A 19,106-nucleotide genomic window follows, 5' to 3' on the forward strand; every position below is an offset into this window, starting at 1 on the left:
ATTCGACTTAAGTCTACCTAACAAGAACTACTATCATTACCTATTTCCATGACAATATCACTTTTCTTGTGAAGTTGAATAGATTTGCGGAAATATCGGCATTCTGCGCTACGCTGTTTTCCCTAATCTCTACAATCTCCTTTAATGCACGCGACATATTGCCGATCCGGGTGATGCACGGTCTTGCGATAACACGACAGATATCACCGCAACATCAATTAAGATATTATGATAAATCTTCGAAAGTTTAGGTTTAAAGAAGATAAGAAAGGTATACAGTATAAAGACATAAGCTCCGTCTCCCCAACAGAGTGTTTGAATAATCGAAAAAGAAAAAGAACCGAAAGGGCGAGCCTTGCAGACGCGTATCGAAAGGGGCCCTCTCATGCATGGTCGAGGAGACATACCAAAACGAAAGAAGATCTATTGCATGACACATTGACGCCAGCGCTTATGCGTTTTCTGATTGAAGAGTTTGCTGTACATGACATATATTAGCTAAGTCGGAACGAAGGGTTTAAATCCTAGCAGGGAACAGTTCAATACTCACCACCAACCAATCCATGCCTTCGTTGAGGCCCTTGCCATCAATAGCTGAACATGCCACAATACTCCAATTTCTATCTCTTAGCTCGCCCAGTTTCAGAGCCTCCGAGATCTCTCCGGCTCCTTTAGCGCCAGGCTGGTCCTGCTTGTTAGCGAATACAAGCAGGGCGGCATCGTGGAGCTCCTCTTCGTTCAACATGGCTTGCAGCTCGTCTGCAGCTGTGCTCAGTCGCTCAATATCCGTAGAGTCGATTACGAAGATAACCGCAGCAGTATTAGCATAGTAGCATCGCCAGTATGGTCGGATAGATGTCTGGCCTCCGAGATCCTAGAATAGAAACAAATAGGTATCAGTAACGACCTTCTCCACTCCGGGCATTCGGAGATCCAATATCACCGCCACGATGTACCTACCCAGACATTGAAGTTCAGATTTCTATATGTGACCGATTCAACGTTGAAACCGATAGTAGGTATCGTAGTGACGACTTCGCCGATCTATTGAATCGTTCGAACGTCAGTACAGGATAATTGGAGCGCATCTTCATTAGACGTATATATTGAAATATACCTTCATTCTGTAAAGCAGTGTAGTCTTCCCAGCATTGTCCTATACCAGATAGTGGATCAGCCCCAGATTTCACTGATGCCTAGTGTAAGGCTAATATTCACGTACGAGACCTAGGATAAGAATACGGATTTCCTTCTTCGTCCAGAGGAAGGACCATAGACGTGATAATGAGCCACCCATGTTTGACCGTTTTGTTGAACGGGAGAAAGCGACTCCTGTTCGGAGGTGAGAATGCTCGAGGGAGGTGCTCCGGAGGTGTGAAGTGGTGTGCGTCGGAGTGAAAGCTGCTCGGGATGATTGAACAATAGGATCAATCGGGGATTCGCGAGGTGCGTTTAGCAGGTCGGAGCTGTTTCTTGAAGACAGAGAAGAGGTTATAAGTTAGTATAAGAACAATGACGAAGGAAGACAACAACACAGCAGCAATAGCTGACTAAATGGCTGTATGAATGGGAGGGTTTTCCGGATTGTGGCAACGATTGGCCTGCGGATGTGCCGATCGGGGTTGGTCCAAGCTCAGTCTTTCTCTCTTGAACCATTTATGGGGATGGACAGACCCTGGGCAAAGGCAAGGCAAGTGGCAGAATAAAGGAATTGGCTGCCGCAACTGTTTCCATCTTTCACCTGCTGTTATCGCCTTAACTTTCTTTTCTTTTCTTTGCCTTTTTATTTTACTTTTTTCCCCATAAGATAACGATTTATTTCTCCTAATCCACTTCAACAACACCATTAATCTCACCACCGATGGTGCCCGCTCCGATTGTCCTCCTTTAGACTCTACACTTCAGGAACTTCTTGCGATCGGCTTGCGATAGCGCCGCATTAACCTCCCGAACCAGCTCAACACTGTCCCATTGTCAGCTCTTCATATCTGACTTCGCTGAATAGCACACAATGGTTGGGAAGAAATCTGGAAAGGCTCTCCTTCGAGATGAGGGTACGTTTATAAATGACCATCGCGCATGGAAAGCCTCCTAAGTGTCTTTGTGAGCGATTCGTTAACTGCCTGTTACTCTCTAGGCCTTGAGAGAACGGACAACAATATGGAATTGTCGAGCTGGCCTCAGGTCCCACCCATCAACCAAAAGAACTATTATACGTACGTTTATAATGGTGCTTTCGATGACGGGCTATTTGGATCATGTACTAAATCAGTTCCAGCGACTATCTTAAGAGAGATGACCAGTATCTGGCATTTCGATTACAAAATGAGGAGGCACGGAACCGTATGACCAAAACAGCCAAAGACCGGGATCGTGCCCTAGCTATGGCAAAAGCAAACGACCTCGGTATCCCAGAGGCCGATGCGGACGATGGCGACACCAATATGGATGATGGGGAGGAGAGTACAACAGAAGCTCTTGGGTCGAAGGTCATTGTTATACATGTCGGCAGCCAGAACCTGCGAATCGGTCTTTCCAGTGATGCATTACCGAAAACCGTTCCGATGGTGATTGCGCGCAAGTCTACAACCAGCGAAAGTGAGGACCGCGAAGAGCCTTGCCCGAAACGATTGAAGACCGATGATGGCTTCGAGTTGGAGCCGGAGAAAATGTTTGGTCCAGAGGTGGGTTCTCCGTGTATTTTTCATTGAAGTCGAAGCCTAACTTTACCTCTTTGGGCCACAGTTCTCCTCACAATACACCACGATGGCGGCAGAGCTCAAAGCGCATATGCGACAAAATAAACGCAGAACGCTCCCCAACTCCAAGGAAATGGTTATCAACTACAACCGAAGGACCGTGCCAGATACCATTTCGGAGCACAATGACCCAATGCGGATAGACTGGACGGAGCTCCCGGACCCTGCACCGGAGTACATTGTAGGCCAGCAAGCTTTGAGAATCCCGGATGCATCGAAACCTCGCTATAAGCTCTACTGGCCAATGAAATATGGTTGGTGTAATGAAGGGGACTACAACAGCAAAAGACTACTTTTCCTGGACATCTCGTTGATTCTCGAAGATGCAATCAAGACCCAGCTGGGCATTACGAGCAAAAAGGAGTGGACACAGTACTCTTGTGTATTTGTCATTCCAGATCTTTACGAGAAGTCTTACGTCACACAAGTCCTCGAAATGCTCATGAGGGAGTTTGCATTTGCTCGCGTCTGCTTCATTCAGGAAAGCTTGGCTGCCACATTTGGAGCGGGATTCACGTCAGCCTGTGTGGTCGATATTGGTGCGCAGAAGACTTCGATATGCTGTGTGGAAGAAGGAATGTGTATAGAAAACTCGCGAGTGAATCTGAAATACGGTGGGGCAGATGTGACAGAAGCATTCATCAAAATGATGCTGTACGATCATTTCCCCTATGCGGAAATTGATCTATGGCGTCGGTACGACTTTTTGCTAGCCGAGGAGTTGAAGAAGAGCGTTTGCACCATGAACGAAGCTGGTGTCTCCGTACAGGTATACGATTTCCACCTTTGTGTCGCCGGCCAAGATACCAAAAAGTACACATTCAAAGCCTATGATGAGGTTCATCTGGCCCCCATGGGATACTTCCAGCCATCAATCTTTGACAATTCACAAAAGCTTAAAGGACGAAGGGAATTGATATCCCGGTCGGTGGACATCTATGACGGCCAACCAAACGACCCAACCTCTGCGGCGCAGTCAGAAATCTTGTCAGCCATCGCCCCTCCTTCCACCAATAGCCAGGTGAATGGCGATGCCCAGTCAAATGCTTTGGATGTACAGTCGACCCCGAGCCGCTCTCATCAAGTCAATGCCCTGAGCCGTGTACAGGAAGTAGAGGCTACTCCTCGATCTTCTGTTGCCGGCTCGCCCGTACCAGAGACTCCTCAAGCTGGGGGTGCTGGAACACCTATGGCTGGGGGACAAGGTCAAATCACATCGCAGCCTCGTGCACCGACCGTTGAAGAACGGGATGATATCCTCCCAACATTCCCACTTGATAACGCAATCCTTACATCTATTGCGCATGCTGCTCGGTCTGATGAACGTAAAATGCGCGACTTCCTTGGTGGTATTATGGTTGTCGGAGGTGGAAGTTTGATCAACGGTTTTCACTTGTACCTCGAGGAGCGGCTGCAGGCCCTTAGACCAGGATTTGCCAAAGAGATCATGATTGGCACACCCCCTCGAGATCTTGATCCTCAGGTTGTGGTATGGAAGGGCGCAAGTGTGTTTGGCAAATTGAGTGGAACCAATGACAGCTGGATTGGGCAGTTGGAGTACGACAGGCTCGGTCATAGGCTAATGGCTTACAAATGCATGTGGTCTTATTGATTCATCGTTTTTCCTTTGAGATTATTTGCTATCATTATCTCTTTATACTCTATAGGATGGTATTACATTATGGGATGCCTTTGTTAGAAGGATTTGTACTTCAGATAATTGGTTAGGCATGAACCATTACTTTCTGGAAGATTTGGACATTATCATCTGTAGATCAAGTGAATATCATAACACAAGTAATAACCTGGACTTAATACTCTTTACCTTTCCTCGGAGTGTTAATTGATCCACTCTGGCTCACTCAACCACACTAACCTTAACCATAAGGCGGTCACATAGTGCAGAATGGATCCTCCGACCCCAAGTGAGTTTGTCTATCCAGACTGTTTCTGATAAAGCCGGTACCTAGATATTTCTAATTCCGCTCAATTTCCTCAGAGATTGCGCCGGTCGAAACTACAGACCAGGACCCAACTGGTGGGCTAGCTCCGGATCACGAGATTCCCGAAAGTGTCCTTTCTTCTCCAGGCGAGTGTTAAAGAATGTCGCAAATAGATTCGGGGTAGCAATGCTAACTAGTACCTGACAGTACTCTCCCCACCTTCCACTGCGACACAAGCTCAAGAGGAGATAAGCAGTGGTATTTCGGATATGTCGAAGTCCAAGGATGGTAGCTCCTCCGGGGGCTTTCATCAGGAGTACATTGCTTCTTTGCGCTATCGTAATGACCTTCCACCTCCTGATATGCCCCCGAAGCTTCTCGATATCCCGCACAACGGATTGGAGCGTTTTCTCACACCAGGCTTTGCCTCTAACTTGGCACGTCGCGAGGAACCAAACATTGACGTAGATGCGGAGGGTGGTATGCCGATTGACCTTGTTGGCATCCCAGGTCTGCACTTGGGTGACGAGAGTGGTATGCAACATATTCGCCGTGCGCTTTAAGCTATGAAGTAGCTAACGGGATCGATCCGCACAGCAATTATGGCGCCCGATAATCCGGAACCCATCGACCCCGCTGACCTCCCTCTTTTAATGACTTTGGATCAGCTGAGAAACCCTGCACCCAGGAATGCGAATGTAAGCTTTCTTCGCCGTACGCAGTACATTTCGGCCGGTATTAGAGCGCCGGATGGTACCAAAGTCGCGCCTGTCCGATCGAAATCTCGCCCAGCTGAGAAAGCGAAGTCCCAGGACGATCCCGCTTATATCAAAAAGTACATACAAAAGGGATTTGACATTGCCTACCCCGACAGCAAACACATTGGAGAAGACACCTCGAGCAAAATCAAAGGTCATATGCCGACAAAACCTGAAGTTGATGCTTGGGCCAATCCTGTTCATCCTGATAACCCTAAGCTGAAGCCCGTCGGTTTCTTTCCTCTTCTACCTGACCTCCAAGGGTTCCCAGACCCTGGTGGGTTCGTCCAATTCAAATTCGACAAAGCCCCTGTCCAAGATGTCTCCGGAAAGCGGGACAGACGCATGGACACCGGCATTCTACTCCCCTCGGCACCAGAAGAGCGTGTATGCGAGGAACACGCGACGAAAGTGGCTCTGCATAAGACGAATCCCAGGCTGTACCCCGATCCTGGGCCAATCCCCTGGGATTACGATCTGTTCCTGCCTGAAAAGAAGGACTCGATCAAGAACGTTCTCGCAAGCTTGCAGATCTTTAATCCCGACCGCAACAATGAGGAACTGTACACCCACCAAGGGCCTGATCATTCAAAATTTCACCGCTTCGATCGCACGCGTACTTATGCTACTAGCGCTCAGACTCTTGGCGGCGATAACAGGCAAAAAGATATAGCACTGACGCTTTTCGATCCTTCAGAGGCAAAGGGAGATCACTTGTCCTCGAAGCAAAAAGCCGCATACTATTACCCAATTCTCGGAAAGACACGTCTGAAGCCTGAAAGAGCCCGTACAATTGCACAGGCAGGGTTGGCTCCTACCCGTCCTAAGACGAAGGAAGACCAGGTTGATCAACTACAAGTTGTTGTCCGTGATCCAGATGAGGCGGAGGTGTACAAGCGCGCCCTACATAGGGCAGCTATTGATCCCAGGTTTGCCAAGTCCCTACCTCCAGCTCCCGAAGGCGCGAACGATGAGCATGAGTCTCAGGAGAAGACTGTCTCGGGGGACCGTGAGATGAGTGTTGAAGAGGCTGATAGGATGAGTGACGAGTAACTGAGCGTTCCCGGCCCCCCTCTCTGTCTTCATATGACTCTCTTTTAGAATTACGATTATGGCTGTATATGTTTCTTTTGCCCTCTGCACATCCTCATACCCTTTTCGTATCATCATAATGAGATACTTTTGGTCCTCGTTGCCTTTGCATCACTCTCAGCAGGGTGTTTGGGCAAACGGCTGAACGTGGTTGGCTTCTCATTGGTGTCAAGGCTGCAAAACATGGCGTTGGCTGGCATGACTACACTTGGATTTCAATTAGCGAGAACCTTGTCTCATTTTGTTATTTATTTGGCTGTATTTCTTTCTTTTGCAGTGTAGCATTCGTCGGCACAGATTCAAGGAGGGACAAGTTATTATTGCCAATGCATACCATTGCATGAAGATATCTGTTGCTGTGTGTAGGGTTTAGTGGTTGTAATAATCTATTAAGTAGTGTATGTCAAGGCTCCTTCTCCAAATTTATGCAATTCATCCTGATTGGCCCCCGTCAAAGCAGGCTCAACCCCTCATGCTTACATCATCCAAGCAGACACCAGTCCCAAAACAGCAAATAACAAACATGATACCGCCCGCAAAAACACGGCGCCCGCCAAAACAATCCATCGTCCAATTCGATTGTGCGCCATCAATCCCCAGCTCCTTTCCATGCACTTGGTTCTCCAATTGATGGAGCTGTATCCGGAGTCGCAATCATGAGGATTACCGAGATCGTTATTGACGTAAGTTCCTGCGATTCAACACGCCGCCGAAGCGAAAATAAGACGATGCTAATCAAGGTGGTAGGGTTTCAAATCTTACGCAGTGCGTACGGTGATATCAGGATGGTATGCGCTGACCTAGCCCCCGCCTATACTTTCAATCGAGATGATACGCCTTGTAACAGAGGCGCTAATCAACGTATTTTAGGGATGAAACCTTCAACTCTATCACAGGCCTTAATGGCAGTGGTAAATCCAACATCCTTGACGCTATCTGCTTTGTCCTCGGTATCACGAACATGTCCACCGTCCGCGCGCAGAACCTGCAGGATCTCATCTATAAGCGTGGTCAGGCCGGTGTCACCAAAGCCAGCGTGACCATCGTTTTCGATAATAGGGACACCGACAAATCGCCGATCGGGTTTGAGGAATATGCCAATATTTCCGTGACTAGGCAGATTGTCCTAGGTGGCACGAGCAAGTATTTAATTAACGGTCATCGCGCGCAGCAGCAGACCGTGCAAAATCTGTTCCAGAGCGTGCAGTTGAATATCAATAATCCGAATTTCTTAATTATGCAGGGACGGATTACGAAGGTGCTGAATATGAAGGCGGTTGAGATTCTGTCCATGATTGAGGAGGCGGCTGGTACGCGGATGTTCGAGGATAGGAGAGAAAAGGCGGGTAAAACAATGAGCAAGAAGGAGTTGAAACTGCGCGAAATCGAAGGTCTGCTTAAGGAGGAAATTGAGCCGAAACTTGAGAAGCTCAGGTCTGAGAAGCGAGCTTTCCTTGATTTTCAACAGACTCAGAATGATCTGGAGCGTTTGACTCGCTTGGTTGTTGCCCACGACTACCTTCGAGGCAACGAGCGGTTACGGGTTGCGGGTGAGGAATGTGACAAGAAGAGACATAAGGTGCAGACAATCGAAGACAATGCGGTCAAACTGAAGAGTGAGATCGCTCACTTGGAAGAAGACGTCAGGCGGGTGAGAGCCGCGCGTGACAAGGAACTGCGCAAAGGTGGCAAGTTTCAGGCGCTGGAGGATGAGGTTAAGTCTCACTCTCATGAGCTTGTGCGGTTGACGACAGTATTCGATTTGAAGAACGCTAGCATTGCGGAGGAGAAAGAGAAACACCAGGAAGCTCAAAAAACCGTCAAAGACCTAGAGAAGCTCCTCAAAGAGAAGAAGAAAGTTTACGATAAACTACAGGCCGAGTACGATGCTGCAAAGGCAGAACTCGACACCCAAACAGCGGAAGTCGAGCAGAAGGAAGAGCTGCTCCAGACATTGCAGACAGGTGTTGCATCAAAAGATGGTCAAGAAAGTGGTTATCAGGGTCAGCTACAGGACGCACGTAATCGTGCCAGTGGCGCAGCCACGGAACAAGAGCAAGCGAAGCTCAAGATTGCACACCTGGAAAAGCGGATAAAGGAAGAGGAGCCCCGCGCGAAAAAAGCAAAGGAGCAGAATTCAGGCCTGCTGAAGGAACTTGAGGGTCTCAAGGCCCAGGCAAAGAAATTGGACTCGGAGCTCTCGAGACTTGGCTTCGAACCGGGACGAGAAGAGCAACTCTATCAGGAACAAACGACCCTACAGAAAGAGATCCGTGAGCTGCGCCAGAGAGCAGATGGACTTCAGAGGAAGGTTGCGAACATCGACTTCCAATACGCCGATCCTCATCCGAATTTCGATCGGTCGAAGGTCAAGGGTTTAGTGGCTCAGCTCTTTACGCTGAATAAGGAAAACCTCCAAGCTGCTACGGCCCTTGAAATCTGTGCCGGTGGTCGCTTATACAACGTTGTTGTCGACAGCGCAGAGACCGGAACCCAGTTGCTCCAGAAAGGAAAACTGCGCAAGCGTGTGACAATTATTCCTTTGAACAAGATCTCGGCGTTCAGGGCTTCAGCCGAGAAGATTGGGGCGGCCCAGAACATCGCTCCTGGAAAGGTGGACCTTGCCTTGTCACTCGTCGGATACGATGAGGAAGTTACATCGGCTATGAACTACGTCTTCGGCAATACTTTGATCTGTAATGACGCGGACACGGCAAAGAAGGTGACTTTCGACCCCTCTGTTCGGATTAAGAGTGTCACACTTGATGGCGATGTTTATGACCCTTCAGGAACTCTGTCTGGTGGTAGCTCGCCGAACTCGAGCGGCGTCCTCGTTACCTTACAAAAGCTGAATGAGGTGATAAGGGAAATCCGAAGCAAAGAGCGGCTCCTTGCTACCCTAGAAGACACCATGAGAAAGGAAAAGAAGAAGCTTGATTCGGTCCGTGCGATCAAACAGGAGCTAGACCTCAAGACCCACGAGATCAAGCTCACGGAAGAACAAATCAGCAGCAACTCTTCTTCATCGGTGGGTGTCCACTTGCCCCTATAGATACCTTTTATACCTGCGACTGACTATCTTAGATTATTCATGCTGTCGAGGAAATGAAAGCGAATATTGAACAACTTAAGAAAGATATTTCCGACGCAAAAGCTCGTCAGACGGAAGCATCCAAGGATATCAAGCGAATCGAGAAGGATATGAGTGAATTTAACGACAATAAAGACAGCAAACTTGCAGAGCTACAAGGTTCTCTGGACTCACTGAAGAAGAGTCTCGCCAGGAATTCGAATTCGGTGAAGAGCCTACAGAAAGAGCTGCAGGCTTCTCGACTTGAGTCGGAACAAGTTGGAAGCGACCTTTCCGCTGCCGAAGAACAAAGCGCTGAGTCTGAAAATACACTCAACGCCCAAATGGAAGAAATTAAGTCGCTCAAAAGAGAGCAAGCTCGGATCAAGGTATGAACGAAACCGAAGCTACGGTTCAAGATTGGCCGCTGACCCGTCCTAGGACGCCTATGACATTGCCCAGGCACAGCTTGAAGACGAAAGAGCTAAGCTTACGGGTTTCGATGAAGAATTGCGAGAGCTTGAGCAGACGATGCAAGCCAAGAACTCGCAGATCACCGAAGAGGGTCTTGAGCTACAGAAGCTCGGCCATCAGCTTGAGAAGTTGCAGAAGGACCAACAGGCTGCGGCCCAGACCGTTGCTCATATGGAAGAAGAACACGAGTGGATCGAAGATGAAAAAGACAATTTTGGACGTTCCAATACTGCCTACGACTTTAAGAATCAGAACATTGCAGAATGCAAGTCCACCCTGCGGAATCTTACGGAACGTTTCCAGGGAATGAAGAAAAAGATCAACCCCAAGGTCATGAATATGATTGACAGCGTGGAGAAGAAAGAGGCTGCCCTGAAAAACATGATGAAGACTGTGATCCGTGATAAGCGTAAGATCGAGGAGACCATTCTGAATCTGAACGAATACAAGAAGGAGGCTCTTCACAAAACCTGGACTAAGGTTAATAGCGACTTTGGTCAGATTTTTGCAATGCTTCTTCCCGGCAGTTTCGCTAAGCTAGACCCTCCGGAGGGCAAGGATATCACGGATGGTCTGGAGGTTAAGGTGTCCCTGGGCAAGGTTTGGAAACAGAGTCTAACAGAACTGAGTGGTGGACAACGGTAAGTCTAGCATATTTGTTGATTTACATGCATCCTCATCTAATCGTTCCACAGGTCTCTCATCGCTCTCTCCCTGATTATGGCGCTCCTGCAATTCAAACCCGCCCCGATGTATATTCTAGACGAAGTCGACGCCGCCCTAGATCTGTCCCATACCCAGAACATCGGTCGCTTGATCAAGACGCGCTTTAAGGGATCTCAGTTCATCGTTGTGTCCCTGAAGGACGGCATGTTCCAGAATGCCAACCGTATCTTCAAGACGAGATTCAGCGAAGGAACCAGCGTCGTTCAAGCTCTGACTCCTGCGGACATGAAGTAATTCTCTTATGATTAGAATTTGTTGTGGATCGCATATAGTACGGTCTTTTCTTTTTCCTGGTTGGGTATTGTGGGATAGGAGCGCATTCTGTGGCAGGTTTTTGGCCGAGTTTTGGAGACGGTGTTTATTATTTATTCATCATTTTCCCCCGAGATGATTTGGAGAATTTCATTAATATATTTTTTCCTTCTTCTTCCATTATTTCTCTGGTTGTTCTTTTCTTGTCTCTACTTGTCCTAATGATGCACATGAAATGAAGATACTTTACAACATGGAGATATTATTTATATACAAGTTGTAGTGAAATGAGGAACGTTTGATAGCCGCGGACTATGATTATTCTTAGGCATAAAAATTATCTAGGTCAGATAAATTAAAGTGGCGCGGCTGAACTTCAACCACCGCCACATTTCAATTCAATTAAATAATCCGACCGCCTCCCTTCCGGACGTCATTCCCCCATTCACGTCGATCACCAGTCTATCTAAACTCCGCTTTCTTCCCATCTTTTCTTCTTTTTGGTCCCGATTCCGAATCCCTTCGCTAAGTTGCGATCACGGGAAATTTATCTCACTCCCACTTTGTCCCCATCTCCCCTGACACCATGCCCGACGAGGAGCCGTCCCTGAACATCTCCTCACTACTGACCCTCGCCGTCGTATCTTTCTTTGTTATCCGATGGTTCCTTAAGCGTGACGGTGATGCAGGTGAAGGAAGCGGCCGCAGCCGCGCGCGCGGAAATGTCGTCGACCCAGCACAAGTCGAGCAAATATCTCAGATGTTCCCTCAGTTAAGCACACGCGACATCATGTGGGACCTGCAGCGCAATGGCGGGAATGCCGCCGCAACAACCGAGCGCATCCTGACTGGCCGAGGACTGGAGACAGTAAGTGTAGACTTTCGATCGTCGAACCCGCCTCTGCTGTATGCTAACGGATACTATCTGTGTAGGCGCCACCGTCGTTTCAACCACAGGTCGCCATCCCCCGGGCCAGCCCGCCGGTCACACAAGCTGCCTCCACCTCCGCAACATCGAAGCCGGAAGATCAGGATCTGATTTCGCGGTACAATCTTAATGCCAAAGTCGCCAGCGAGGGTGCCGAGACGTCTCAGTCATCGTCCCAGTCTGGTTGGTCACAGAATAAGGAGGAGCGTCAACGTATACTCCAGAAGCGAAGGGACGATATGATTCTGGCGGCGAGGAAGAGAATGGAGCAGAAGGTTCGGGAGAGTGGTTAAATCGAAATTCAGGATGACTTTTGGGATATTTTATTTTATTCGGTCTGTACTTGTTGTCCTTCTTATTTTGCTTTATTCCTTTGGGACCTCGATTCCTGCGCAGAACCTTACATTTCCACTCCCATTGGCGCTGGGACGTGTAGATTGCAACACGGCTTCTTCTTTCTCCTCTCCCCTGAACTGATTCTGCCTTTCCACTTTGCTATACCCGGGACTTGGCTGTCTAGTCCCCTCCGCTATTCTTCTTTCTCGTCTCTCTTTTTCTCCCAGCGTCTGTTTCCAGCAAAGCGTTGCATGCTTATGGTGTTAGGTTGAACCAGAATATCTGAGGTTTACTAGGGAATATAGGTATATATACATATAGATTGAGATTTTGGAGCCGAAGTGTATAGCTCTAACCATCATTCATCGAGTAGTCCAACACTACTACGTAGTGTACTTAGATGTATAAACCCCGCAATATCTTGAGGATTACCCAATCAAGCTAACGACCTAGATTAGATCTTATCGAACTATCAAAACCACCGCTTATCAACTAGTCAACTAGATGTCCCATGATATTGACGAGTCTAGATCAAATCCTCCTGCATCATCCCATCAACTGATCAATGTAACCTTTTCCCTGTCCTCAATAATACTATATAACTACCATCAAACATCCTACTTCACACCCCCTCCCCAAGTTACAACGGCTCACACCCAAATCGCCCCAACCCCACAAATCATCATCCCCACCATGTCAACAATCCCCCCAACCCAAACAGCAGCAGTCCTGCCCCCCACCGGCGCAACCCCCGACGCCCACCTCCAGATCAAAACAGACCACCCCGTGCCCATCCCCGCCGACGGAGAAATTCTAGTCAAGATCGAGTACACCGGCGTCTGCCACTCAGATGTCCACAGTATCCGGGGTGAAACGCCCATGCTGACGGACGTGGCGGGCCATGAGGGGGTCGGGAGGGTTGTTTCTGGTATGTTTATTGATCATGGGCATATCTCATCTCCACGAGATCTTTACTCTTGAATACTGTACTAATTCTGATCTTCTAGTTGGGGGTGGAATCGAGGAGAAGGAATGGATGGGAACGAGGGTTGGGATTCGGTTTGTGCCTTTTCTTTCTTTCTTTCTTTTTTTTTTTTTTTTTTTTTTTAAAAATTTTTTTTTTTTTTTTTTTTTTTTTTTTTTTTTAAAAATATATCCAGTTTTATTCGCTGTTTGGCTTGACTTAAGTAAGAAACCTGATAACTCCTGTTGGCTAATGTTGGATACATATAGATGGCTGTATAGTTCCTGTTTGAAATGCGAGATCTGCGCGGTGAATAATACCGCTTGTCCCCGTCAGAGGAATGCGGGTGCGGTGGGTTTTTCTTATTCGCTCCCTTCTTCTGTCTCTGTTGAGCTTGGTTGATTGATTATATTGGGCACCTTGATGTTGATGAGGTACCTGTATAGAATGTTCCGGGGACTTTTCAACGTGAGTTAACTCCACCAGAAGACCAGACCGTACGGTGTGATGGCTGATGTGGATTGAGATTAGAATATATCGTCAGTCCCGCCGTCCATGTTACTCGGATCCCGTCTCAGCTGGCCCCCGATGAGGCAGCGCCGTTGTTGTGCGGTATGTTCTTAATATATCCTTTTGCTGGACGTGTCAAGAATTAAGTGATTGTAGCGGGAATCTCCATGTACTCATCGATCATGAAGACGAAGGCACGGCCTGGTGACTGGATTGTCCTTCCCGGAGCCGGTGGAGGCTTGGGTCACATGTATGGCTTCTTTTTCAAGCATAAGTTTTAGGATGCTAATACAGTCCCTAGGGGGGTTCAGATAGCAGTCAAGAAAGGACTAAGGGTTATTGCGATTGACAGGTACTGGCTACCTCACCGTAATACTATATCTGATGCCTTGTTAACTAGTGACTCAATCAAACAGCGGCGACAAGAAAAAACAACTCTGTCTTTCCCTGGGCGCCACCGCTTTCTTCGACTACAGGGTTGACGATATCGAACAGGCAGTGAGCGAACTTACGGGCGGGCTGGGTGCCCATGCTGTGATTTGCACGGCGAATGGGGAGACGGCGTATACGCAGAGTATGCGGCTGCTTCGGAGACTTGGGGTATTGGTTTGTGTGGGTATACCAAGTGTTCCGTTTCGGTTGCCGGCGACGCCGTTTGATATGATTGTTAAAGGTGAGTTATATCTTGAAAGGTGGTGGAAGGGTGAGTGTGACGAAGCTGACTTGTGCAGGGTTGACGATTGTTGGGAATTCGGCGGGCACTGCTAAGGAGATGGATGAGTTGATGGAGTTGGCTGTTGCTGGGGATGTAAGGGCGCACATTGAGTGTTTTGAGCTGGATCAGATCAATGATGTAGTGGCGAGGCTTGGTCGTTCGGAGATTGATGGGAGGGCTGTTGTTAGGATTCCGGAGTGAGTAGCAGACATAAAGCACAGCATACTGGGGCGTATGGACGTGGTTTTGAAGGTTGGTTTGATGGTTGTTGTCACTGGAAAGTGGTTGCTTTATTGACTTGTACGTGGTCATAGAGGCGCGAACCGGGTTATGTCGTGTCTGCATGCTGAGGTGTGAAACAAATGGCACATCTAGCGATGGTTGAATATATATGGTTGAATATATACGGTAACCTTTCATTCATATCATATGTTAGTATTTCTCTCGTGTGCTATAATCGTCCGAACAGAATATACCAAATCATAGAAGTTCGCCAGACCAAACTCGCCAAAAGAACACTTATTTATTTGGAAAGATAATAAAAGTAGAATAGAGCCTACTACCAGTGTATATAAAGAAATTATAGCTCGAGGTGCTCTACGCTCGACCTCTTCGCACTCCCATCTAGCGATAGCAAAGAGATCGATCGCTCTGCAGATGGTCGTGCCGAATCGAGTTCCTTTGTTTTAGTGCAGATCCAGGTGGATGCATACATGTTCACCCTGTTAAAGTTAGTACTTCTCACAACCTTGGTGAAACTCAAGTGTCAAACTCACCGGTCGATGCATGTTCCTGGGAACCTGGCGCCTACACGACGGGCGGAGAAGCCGTTTTCTTCAAAGTGTCGCACGTACCAGGGCTCGATACTAGCCGAACGAAGTAGGATACGACCGCCCATCTTCAAGGCGTGATTGAGCTTCTGCGCTTGCGCTGTGGCATCACTACCTTCGGGATCGAACCAGTCCATAGAGTCCATGACCTGAAAAGTCAGTATATAGTCGAGCGCTGTAGGTAACTAAGGTAAACTCACTACGGCGATGGTCAGGCTTCCGGGTGTTATCCGTTTAATCACTTCGTTGATTTCATCGGTATGGATCCGGAGACCGTCGAAGGCTCCCGGTGAAGACAGCTTCATATGTGCTTTCGGCGAGAGGTAGGTAGGATGACATCTGCCACCATTAGCCGAGTCATTTCACTGAAGCTAATAGGGCAGACTTACCTTCTGGAGAATTGGCCCTGCAGACACAGGAAGTAGAAGTAGTTGTCGTTGCTAATCAAAGTATCCTTGACGACTGGGTCCAAAGTGTCAACTACGTATTCCCATATCGACTGACCGCTGATGTCCTTAGCCTGCTTCATGTTTTTGTTCAGGCCGCTTCTCTTGAAAAAGTCGTCGATGATCATGTTTCGCTGATTTCGAGGCACGCCAGCAGCCTTCCAAGCAAACCATTCCGTTCCGACCACAGCCCAGTGAAGAGGCTTGCTCATTAACACTGAGCGGATACGTGGCCAGATTTCACGCTGCTCAGCGATAGTCTGAGCCTCGCACAGTTCCCGTACCTGACGCTCGAGCCCAAAGACCTTAAAAAGGTAACGGACCATCTTTATTGCGTGACGTGACCCTCCAGTCTCGTAGAGCCCCCTGCTAGAAGAGGATGTGAAGATGTGGGCATGTTCAAGCCAGTATTGGAATGCTTGGCTTGAAAGATGTGGACTCAATCGCGAGATAAGGAGTTGACGGAATTCGGGATGCTTTCCTTCACCAAAAATCTTCCAGAAATCACGGTGACCTAGGGCTATGAAGCTTGCAACTTTGAGTTCAAGGAGGTGATTCTGGTTAGGATTCAGGTCAACAGCGTGCACCCGTCGTGGGCTCTTCTGGAGATAGTCCAAGATGTTATCTCCGGCACTTGTGATTGCTAGGATGACGTCGTCCCGCTGAATATTAAGCAGACGATGGTCCACACGAGGATCCTCCCAGTTGAAAGCGTAGATATACTCATTCTTGAATTGCGTGTGCTTGGGAAGCAGGTCGTTGTAGAAGATTCGGTAGTGATGGTTCTGGTAGAATGATGATGGAAGCGGCAGGTTGGAGCCCAGGTTGATCACGGCAGATTCGTACGCTTTAGAGCGGATTTCCTGCGCACTCAACTCAATAGCCTTGTCCATATCCTGACGATGATTGGCCGGAGATAGGTACGGAGATTCTGTAAAGGATGCATCCAGTTTCTCAATGGCCTCTCTGCCCGCTTGACTGGAGGTGATATCCTTCTGGCACCCAACGAAGATGTAGTATGGGATCCCTCCCAGGAGATAGTTTCTCTCACTAGCTGAGACGACCGTTCCGAACCGATACTCCAAGTAATCTCTGCGGGCAGCTTCAAGGCTCACTCGGTCTACATCAAACCAAGCACGCCAGAAGACTCGGCCAAGCCAGTTGACATGACGGTTGAAAGCACCTCCAGTGTAATTGCGGGACGAGACATCTACAATGCTTTGAACTATGAGGGTGGTCAGTATTGCACGTGCGAGATCATCCTGGGCTGCAGACAATGAAATAGAAGCATGATGCAAATCGTTCTGGGGTAGTGCTTCGCGAGCACTCAATATCCGAGTTAACCTACCGTAGAAGTCACAAACGCCTAGTATTCCAGACGGTTTCATTAAGGCCGGCAGAGAGTCGACGACACTATAATAATCTGGAATCATTGACAGGCTGTAGCTCATAGTAATCAGGTCTGCACCCGTGGTGGTTTGAGTCCGTGGGTCAACATTATCTGCGTCCGGCAAACGGAATGTCCGTGCATCTTGACAGACGACGCTGATATTTTTCCACCCCAGTCGTTGGAATCGTTCACGAGCAACTTGGCAGAGGGAGGGGGAAAGATCGACTAGGTAGACATGCGAGAAGAACTCGTTCACGGGTAAGAAGGTTGCCATGGCTTCAATATTGTATCTGTGCTATAGTTAGGCTGGCTACCATTCGACTATTCAGCTTATGCTCACCCAGTTCCACCACCAATCTAAATTGTCAGTATCGCCTGTTGCAAAATTCTGCAAGAATGGAATGTGTCTTACATCAACCCAGGCTGCTTTCCCAACTTGAAGTTCTTTATTCTCAGCCTTGTACTTCAACTGAGCTGCCACGAGACCTAGCATGTCCTCTCGGCCGCGTAGCAGGCGTTTGCGGGTGGCATCATATGCACTGGCCTTGTAAATATCTCGTTAACTGCCGTCAAGAGGCCACGCAGAATTCGTCCATACCCACCTGTGTTTTATAGAAGCTCTCCAGAGCATCCTGTTGGCCATTGCTACCCTTGTTATGGGGCTTGAGAAAAGTAGCATAGATAAATTGCAGGTAAGTCAAGATGCCGCCATTGCCATTAGGGTCAGCTTTGCTCTTCTGGAATGATAGTAGAAGAATGACAGCGACAAAGGCCGACACCAGGATAGCAGTGCCAGCGATGTAAGCATACAGCCAGTCCATGCGGTTTGCGGCACCGAATAAGCTGCTGCTTAAAGAGCTCATGGCGCTAGGAGTTTCCTGGAGAGCAGTTGATTTCTCCTATCAAGGAGGGGGGACGGATAGGAACCTGACACTGGATTTGAGAAGGAGGAGGGAGGGCCTTCTTGAACCCAGCGCCTCCACGACGCTGTAAGGAGATCCAGAAAGATGGTTGGACTCAATAAGCCGCTGGAACGCCCCACCATGCCCCTCTATCTATTATACAGACCGGAACCAAACATAGGGACGGCAAGGTGATGTCCTATCAGAGACACACATGGGCATGGCGAGCGATGCTCTGCCCCCGGCTCAAAGGGGAATTTGATCGAAAACTGCGGGTAGACATGGATGAAAGCAGATCATCTCATGAGCCTCCATTGGCTCCACGAGGTCTAAGGTGGATTGCCATCGAAGCGATTGGGTTGAACTAAGGACAGTAAACTCCGAAATGAACGGGTCATTATCTTCAATGCTCAAAGTTTAGCAATGGGTTCTCCCACTATTGCGATGGGGGATCTACTCGGAGCAGCAAGGCAGGGGACAAGTCAGAGAGCGGTATGACCGCATGTGTGGACAAGCACTGGCCATGGTGACTCTCCCCAAATGATGGTAGTGGAGAAGAAAGAGAACGGAATGATGTTTATGATGTTCCTTGCGTTGAATACTCCGGTTCGGCCAATAAGCTTGCCCGCTGCCAGCACACCCCCCCTTCCAATAATCCATTCGACTATTACTTCTTCTCCTACTATAAACTACTATATACTAGTCCTTCATATAAACACAAGGGACTCACTCCTTTACCTCTTTTCTATACATGATATCCGAACTCACAGTATACTTGACACCACGAAAAACATCATCTCCTCCATGAACCAAGTTCCGTTGCTGCAAAAGGAGAATAGACCCAGCCTTGGGAAAGATACGCACCGCATCCTTACTCGAGTAACCATCCGTAAACGACGTTGCTCCTCCAAGAAGCCTCTCCTCGAGGGCGGCAGTCTGGGGCGTCGATAGAGTCATCCTCTCATTCCCCTCCCCATCCCTATTTCCACCCTCCCCAAACAAAATACCATC

General features: G+C 48.3%; 9 protein-coding genes across 9 annotated transcripts; 6 read left to right on the forward strand and 3 right to left on the reverse strand.

Moving 5' to 3' along the window:
• Window positions 1-158: 158 nt before the first annotated feature.
• BDW43DRAFT_294223 (ADP-ribosylation factor family protein) lies at window positions 159-1,632 on the reverse strand. The gene is made up of 5 exons (XM_032043913.1): window positions 1,223-1,632; window positions 1,118-1,156; window positions 961-1,044; window positions 551-874; window positions 159-478 (listed from the first exon to the last, which is right to left on the reverse strand). Exons 1-5 carry the CDS (start codon window positions 1,295-1,297, stop codon window positions 452-454), a joined length of 549 nt encoding a protein of 182 aa, XP_031894249.1. The 5' UTR covers window positions 1,298-1,632; the 3' UTR covers window positions 159-451.
• A 74-nt stretch (window positions 1,633-1,706) lies between these two features.
• On the forward strand, window positions 1,707-4,540 carry BDW43DRAFT_294227 (putative chromatin remodeling complex subunit (Arp8)). The gene is made up of 4 exons (XM_032043914.1): window positions 1,707-2,054; window positions 2,138-2,216; window positions 2,279-2,684; window positions 2,746-4,540. The coding sequence occupies exons 1-4, from the start codon at window positions 2,012-2,014 to the stop codon at window positions 4,369-4,371; spliced, it is 2,154 nt and encodes a 717-aa protein (XP_031894250.1). The 5' UTR covers window positions 1,707-2,011; the 3' UTR covers window positions 4,372-4,540.
• Window positions 4,541-4,718: 178 nt separating this feature from the next.
• Window positions 4,719-6,919, forward strand: BDW43DRAFT_294230 (uncharacterized protein). Its single transcript, XM_032043915.1, has 3 exons — window positions 4,719-4,848; window positions 4,910-5,236; window positions 5,300-6,919. Exons 2-3 carry the CDS (start codon window positions 4,972-4,974, stop codon window positions 6,511-6,513), a joined length of 1,479 nt encoding a protein of 492 aa, XP_031894251.1. The 5' UTR covers window positions 4,719-4,848; window positions 4,910-4,971; the 3' UTR covers window positions 6,514-6,919.
• A 209-nt stretch (window positions 6,920-7,128) lies between these two features.
• BDW43DRAFT_246611 (condensin subunit SMC2) lies at window positions 7,129-11,253 on the forward strand. Its single transcript, XM_032039744.1, has 6 exons — window positions 7,129-7,235; window positions 7,300-7,340; window positions 7,423-9,580; window positions 9,637-10,011; window positions 10,064-10,737; window positions 10,792-11,253. The coding sequence occupies exons 1-6, from the start codon at window positions 7,209-7,211 to the stop codon at window positions 11,054-11,056; spliced, it is 3,540 nt and encodes a 1,179-aa protein (XP_031894252.1). The 5' UTR covers window positions 7,129-7,208; the 3' UTR covers window positions 11,057-11,253.
• A 237-nt stretch (window positions 11,254-11,490) lies between these two features.
• On the forward strand, window positions 11,491-12,702 carry BDW43DRAFT_294233 (CUE domain-containing protein). Its single transcript, XM_032043916.1, has 2 exons — window positions 11,491-11,942; window positions 12,008-12,702. Exons 1-2 carry the CDS (start codon window positions 11,661-11,663, stop codon window positions 12,293-12,295), a joined length of 570 nt encoding a protein of 189 aa, XP_031894253.1. The 5' UTR covers window positions 11,491-11,660; the 3' UTR covers window positions 12,296-12,702.
• On the forward strand, window positions 12,212-12,540 carry BDW43DRAFT_246615 (uncharacterized protein). Its single transcript, XM_032039745.1, has one exon. It carries the CDS (start codon window positions 12,309-12,311, stop codon window positions 12,477-12,479), a length of 171 nt encoding a protein of 56 aa, XP_031894254.1. The 5' UTR covers window positions 12,212-12,308; the 3' UTR covers window positions 12,480-12,540.
• Window positions 12,703-12,820: 118 nt separating the features above from the next.
• BDW43DRAFT_294237 (alcohol dehydrogenase) lies at window positions 12,821-15,010 on the forward strand. Its single transcript, XM_032043917.1, has 9 exons — window positions 12,821-13,266; window positions 13,346-13,397; window positions 13,572-13,653; window positions 13,749-13,770; window positions 13,834-13,914; window positions 13,969-14,062; window positions 14,114-14,164; window positions 14,229-14,485; window positions 14,544-15,010. Exons 1-9 carry the CDS (start codon window positions 12,843-12,845, stop codon window positions 14,726-14,728), a joined length of 1,248 nt encoding a protein of 415 aa, XP_031894255.1. The 5' UTR covers window positions 12,821-12,842; the 3' UTR covers window positions 14,729-15,010.
• Window positions 15,011-15,299: 289 nt separating this feature from the next.
• BDW43DRAFT_304644 (class I SAM-dependent methyltransferase) lies at window positions 15,300-18,056 on the reverse strand (the record flags this gene model as incomplete). The annotated part of the gene is made up of 7 exons (XM_032045638.1): window positions 15,300-15,506; window positions 15,558-15,696; window positions 15,747-17,028; window positions 17,152-17,483; window positions 17,534-17,550; window positions 17,606-17,737; window positions 17,796-18,056. 7 exons carry the CDS (start codon window positions 18,054-18,056, stop codon window positions 15,300-15,302), a joined length of 2,370 nt encoding a protein of 789 aa, XP_031894256.1.
• A 672-nt stretch (window positions 18,057-18,728) lies between these two features.
• Window positions 18,729-19,074, reverse strand: BDW43DRAFT_294243 (uncharacterized protein). Its single transcript, XM_032043918.1, has one exon. The coding sequence runs from the start codon at window positions 19,050-19,052 to the stop codon at window positions 18,822-18,824; it is 231 nt and encodes a 76-aa protein (XP_031894257.1). The 5' UTR covers window positions 19,053-19,074; the 3' UTR covers window positions 18,729-18,821.
• Between the last annotated feature and the right edge of the window lie 32 nt (window positions 19,075-19,106).

The sequence above is a fragment of the Aspergillus alliaceus genome (assembly GCF_009176365.1).
Source record: "Aspergillus alliaceus strain CBS 536.65 unplaced genomic scaffold BDW43scaffold_86, whole genome shotgun sequence".
Taxonomy (NCBI): Eukaryota; Fungi; Ascomycota; class Eurotiomycetes; order Eurotiales; family Aspergillaceae; genus Aspergillus; species Aspergillus alliaceus.

What these genes read in the sequence shown, in the direction of transcription:
- BDW43DRAFT_294223 (XM_032043913.1), bottom strand. Translation starts at nt 1,297, where the DNA reads ATGGGTGGCTCATTATCACGTCTATGGTCCTTCCTCTGGACGAAGAAG. An exon ending in CACTGCTTTACAGAATGAAG is followed by an intron (nt 1,045 to 1,117) that starts GTATATTTCAAT and finishes ACGATTCAATAG; the next exon opens with ATCGGCGAAGTCGTCACTAC. An exon ending in ATCTGAACTTCAATGTCTGG is followed by an intron (nt 875 to 960) that starts GTAGGTACATCG and finishes TTTCTATTCTAG; the next exon opens with GATCTCGGAGGCCAGACATC.
- BDW43DRAFT_294227 (XM_032043914.1), top strand. Translation starts at nt 2,012, where the DNA reads ATGGTTGGGAAGAAATCTGGAAAGGCTCTCCTTCGAGATGAGG. An exon ending in GGCTCTCCTTCGAGATGAGG is followed by an intron (nt 2,055 to 2,137) that starts GTACGTTTATAA and finishes GTTACTCTCTAG; the next exon opens with GCCTTGAGAGAACGGACAAC. An exon ending in AACCAAAAGAACTATTATAC is followed by an intron (nt 2,217 to 2,278) that starts GTACGTTTATAA and finishes AATCAGTTCCAG; the next exon opens with CGACTATCTTAAGAGAGATG.
- BDW43DRAFT_294230 (XM_032043915.1), top strand. Translation starts at nt 4,972, where the DNA reads ATGTCGAAGTCCAAGGATGGTAGCTCCTCCGGGGGCTTTCATCAGGAG. An exon ending in GCACTTGGGTGACGAGAGTG is followed by an intron (nt 5,237 to 5,299) that starts GTATGCAACATA and finishes CGATCCGCACAG; the next exon opens with CAATTATGGCGCCCGATAAT.
- BDW43DRAFT_246611 (XM_032039744.1), top strand. Translation starts at nt 7,209, where the DNA reads ATGAGGATTACCGAGATCGTTATTGAC. An exon ending in TTACCGAGATCGTTATTGAC is followed by an intron (nt 7,236 to 7,299) that starts GTAAGTTCCTGC and finishes TCAAGGTGGTAG; the next exon opens with GGTTTCAAATCTTACGCAGT. An exon ending in CGTACGGTGATATCAGGATG is followed by an intron (nt 7,341 to 7,422) that starts GTATGCGCTGAC and finishes AACGTATTTTAG; the next exon opens with GGATGAAACCTTCAACTCTA.
- BDW43DRAFT_294233 (XM_032043916.1), top strand. Translation starts at nt 11,661, where the DNA reads ATGCCCGACGAGGAGCCGTCCCTGAACATCTCCTCACTACTGACCCTC. An exon ending in CTGGCCGAGGACTGGAGACA is followed by an intron (nt 11,943 to 12,007) that starts GTAAGTGTAGAC and finishes CTATCTGTGTAG; the next exon opens with GCGCCACCGTCGTTTCAACC.
- BDW43DRAFT_246615 (XM_032039745.1), top strand. Translation starts at nt 12,309, where the DNA reads ATGACTTTTGGGATATTTTATTTTATTCGGTCTGTACTTGTTGTCCTT.
- BDW43DRAFT_294237 (XM_032043917.1), top strand. Translation starts at nt 12,843, where the DNA reads ATGTCCCATGATATTGACGAGTCTAGATCAAATCCTCCTGCATCATCC. An exon ending in GTCAGAGGAATGCGGGTGCG is followed by an intron (nt 13,654 to 13,748) that starts GTGGGTTTTTCT and finishes GTACCTGTATAG; the next exon opens with AATGTTCCGGGGACTTTTCA. An exon ending in GGTGGAGGCTTGGGTCACAT is followed by an intron (nt 14,063 to 14,113) that starts GTATGGCTTCTT and finishes TACAGTCCCTAG; the next exon opens with GGGGGTTCAGATAGCAGTCA.
- BDW43DRAFT_294243 (XM_032043918.1), bottom strand. Translation starts at nt 19,052, where the DNA reads ATGACTCTATCGACGCCCCAGACTGCCGCCCTCGAGGAGAGGCTTCTT.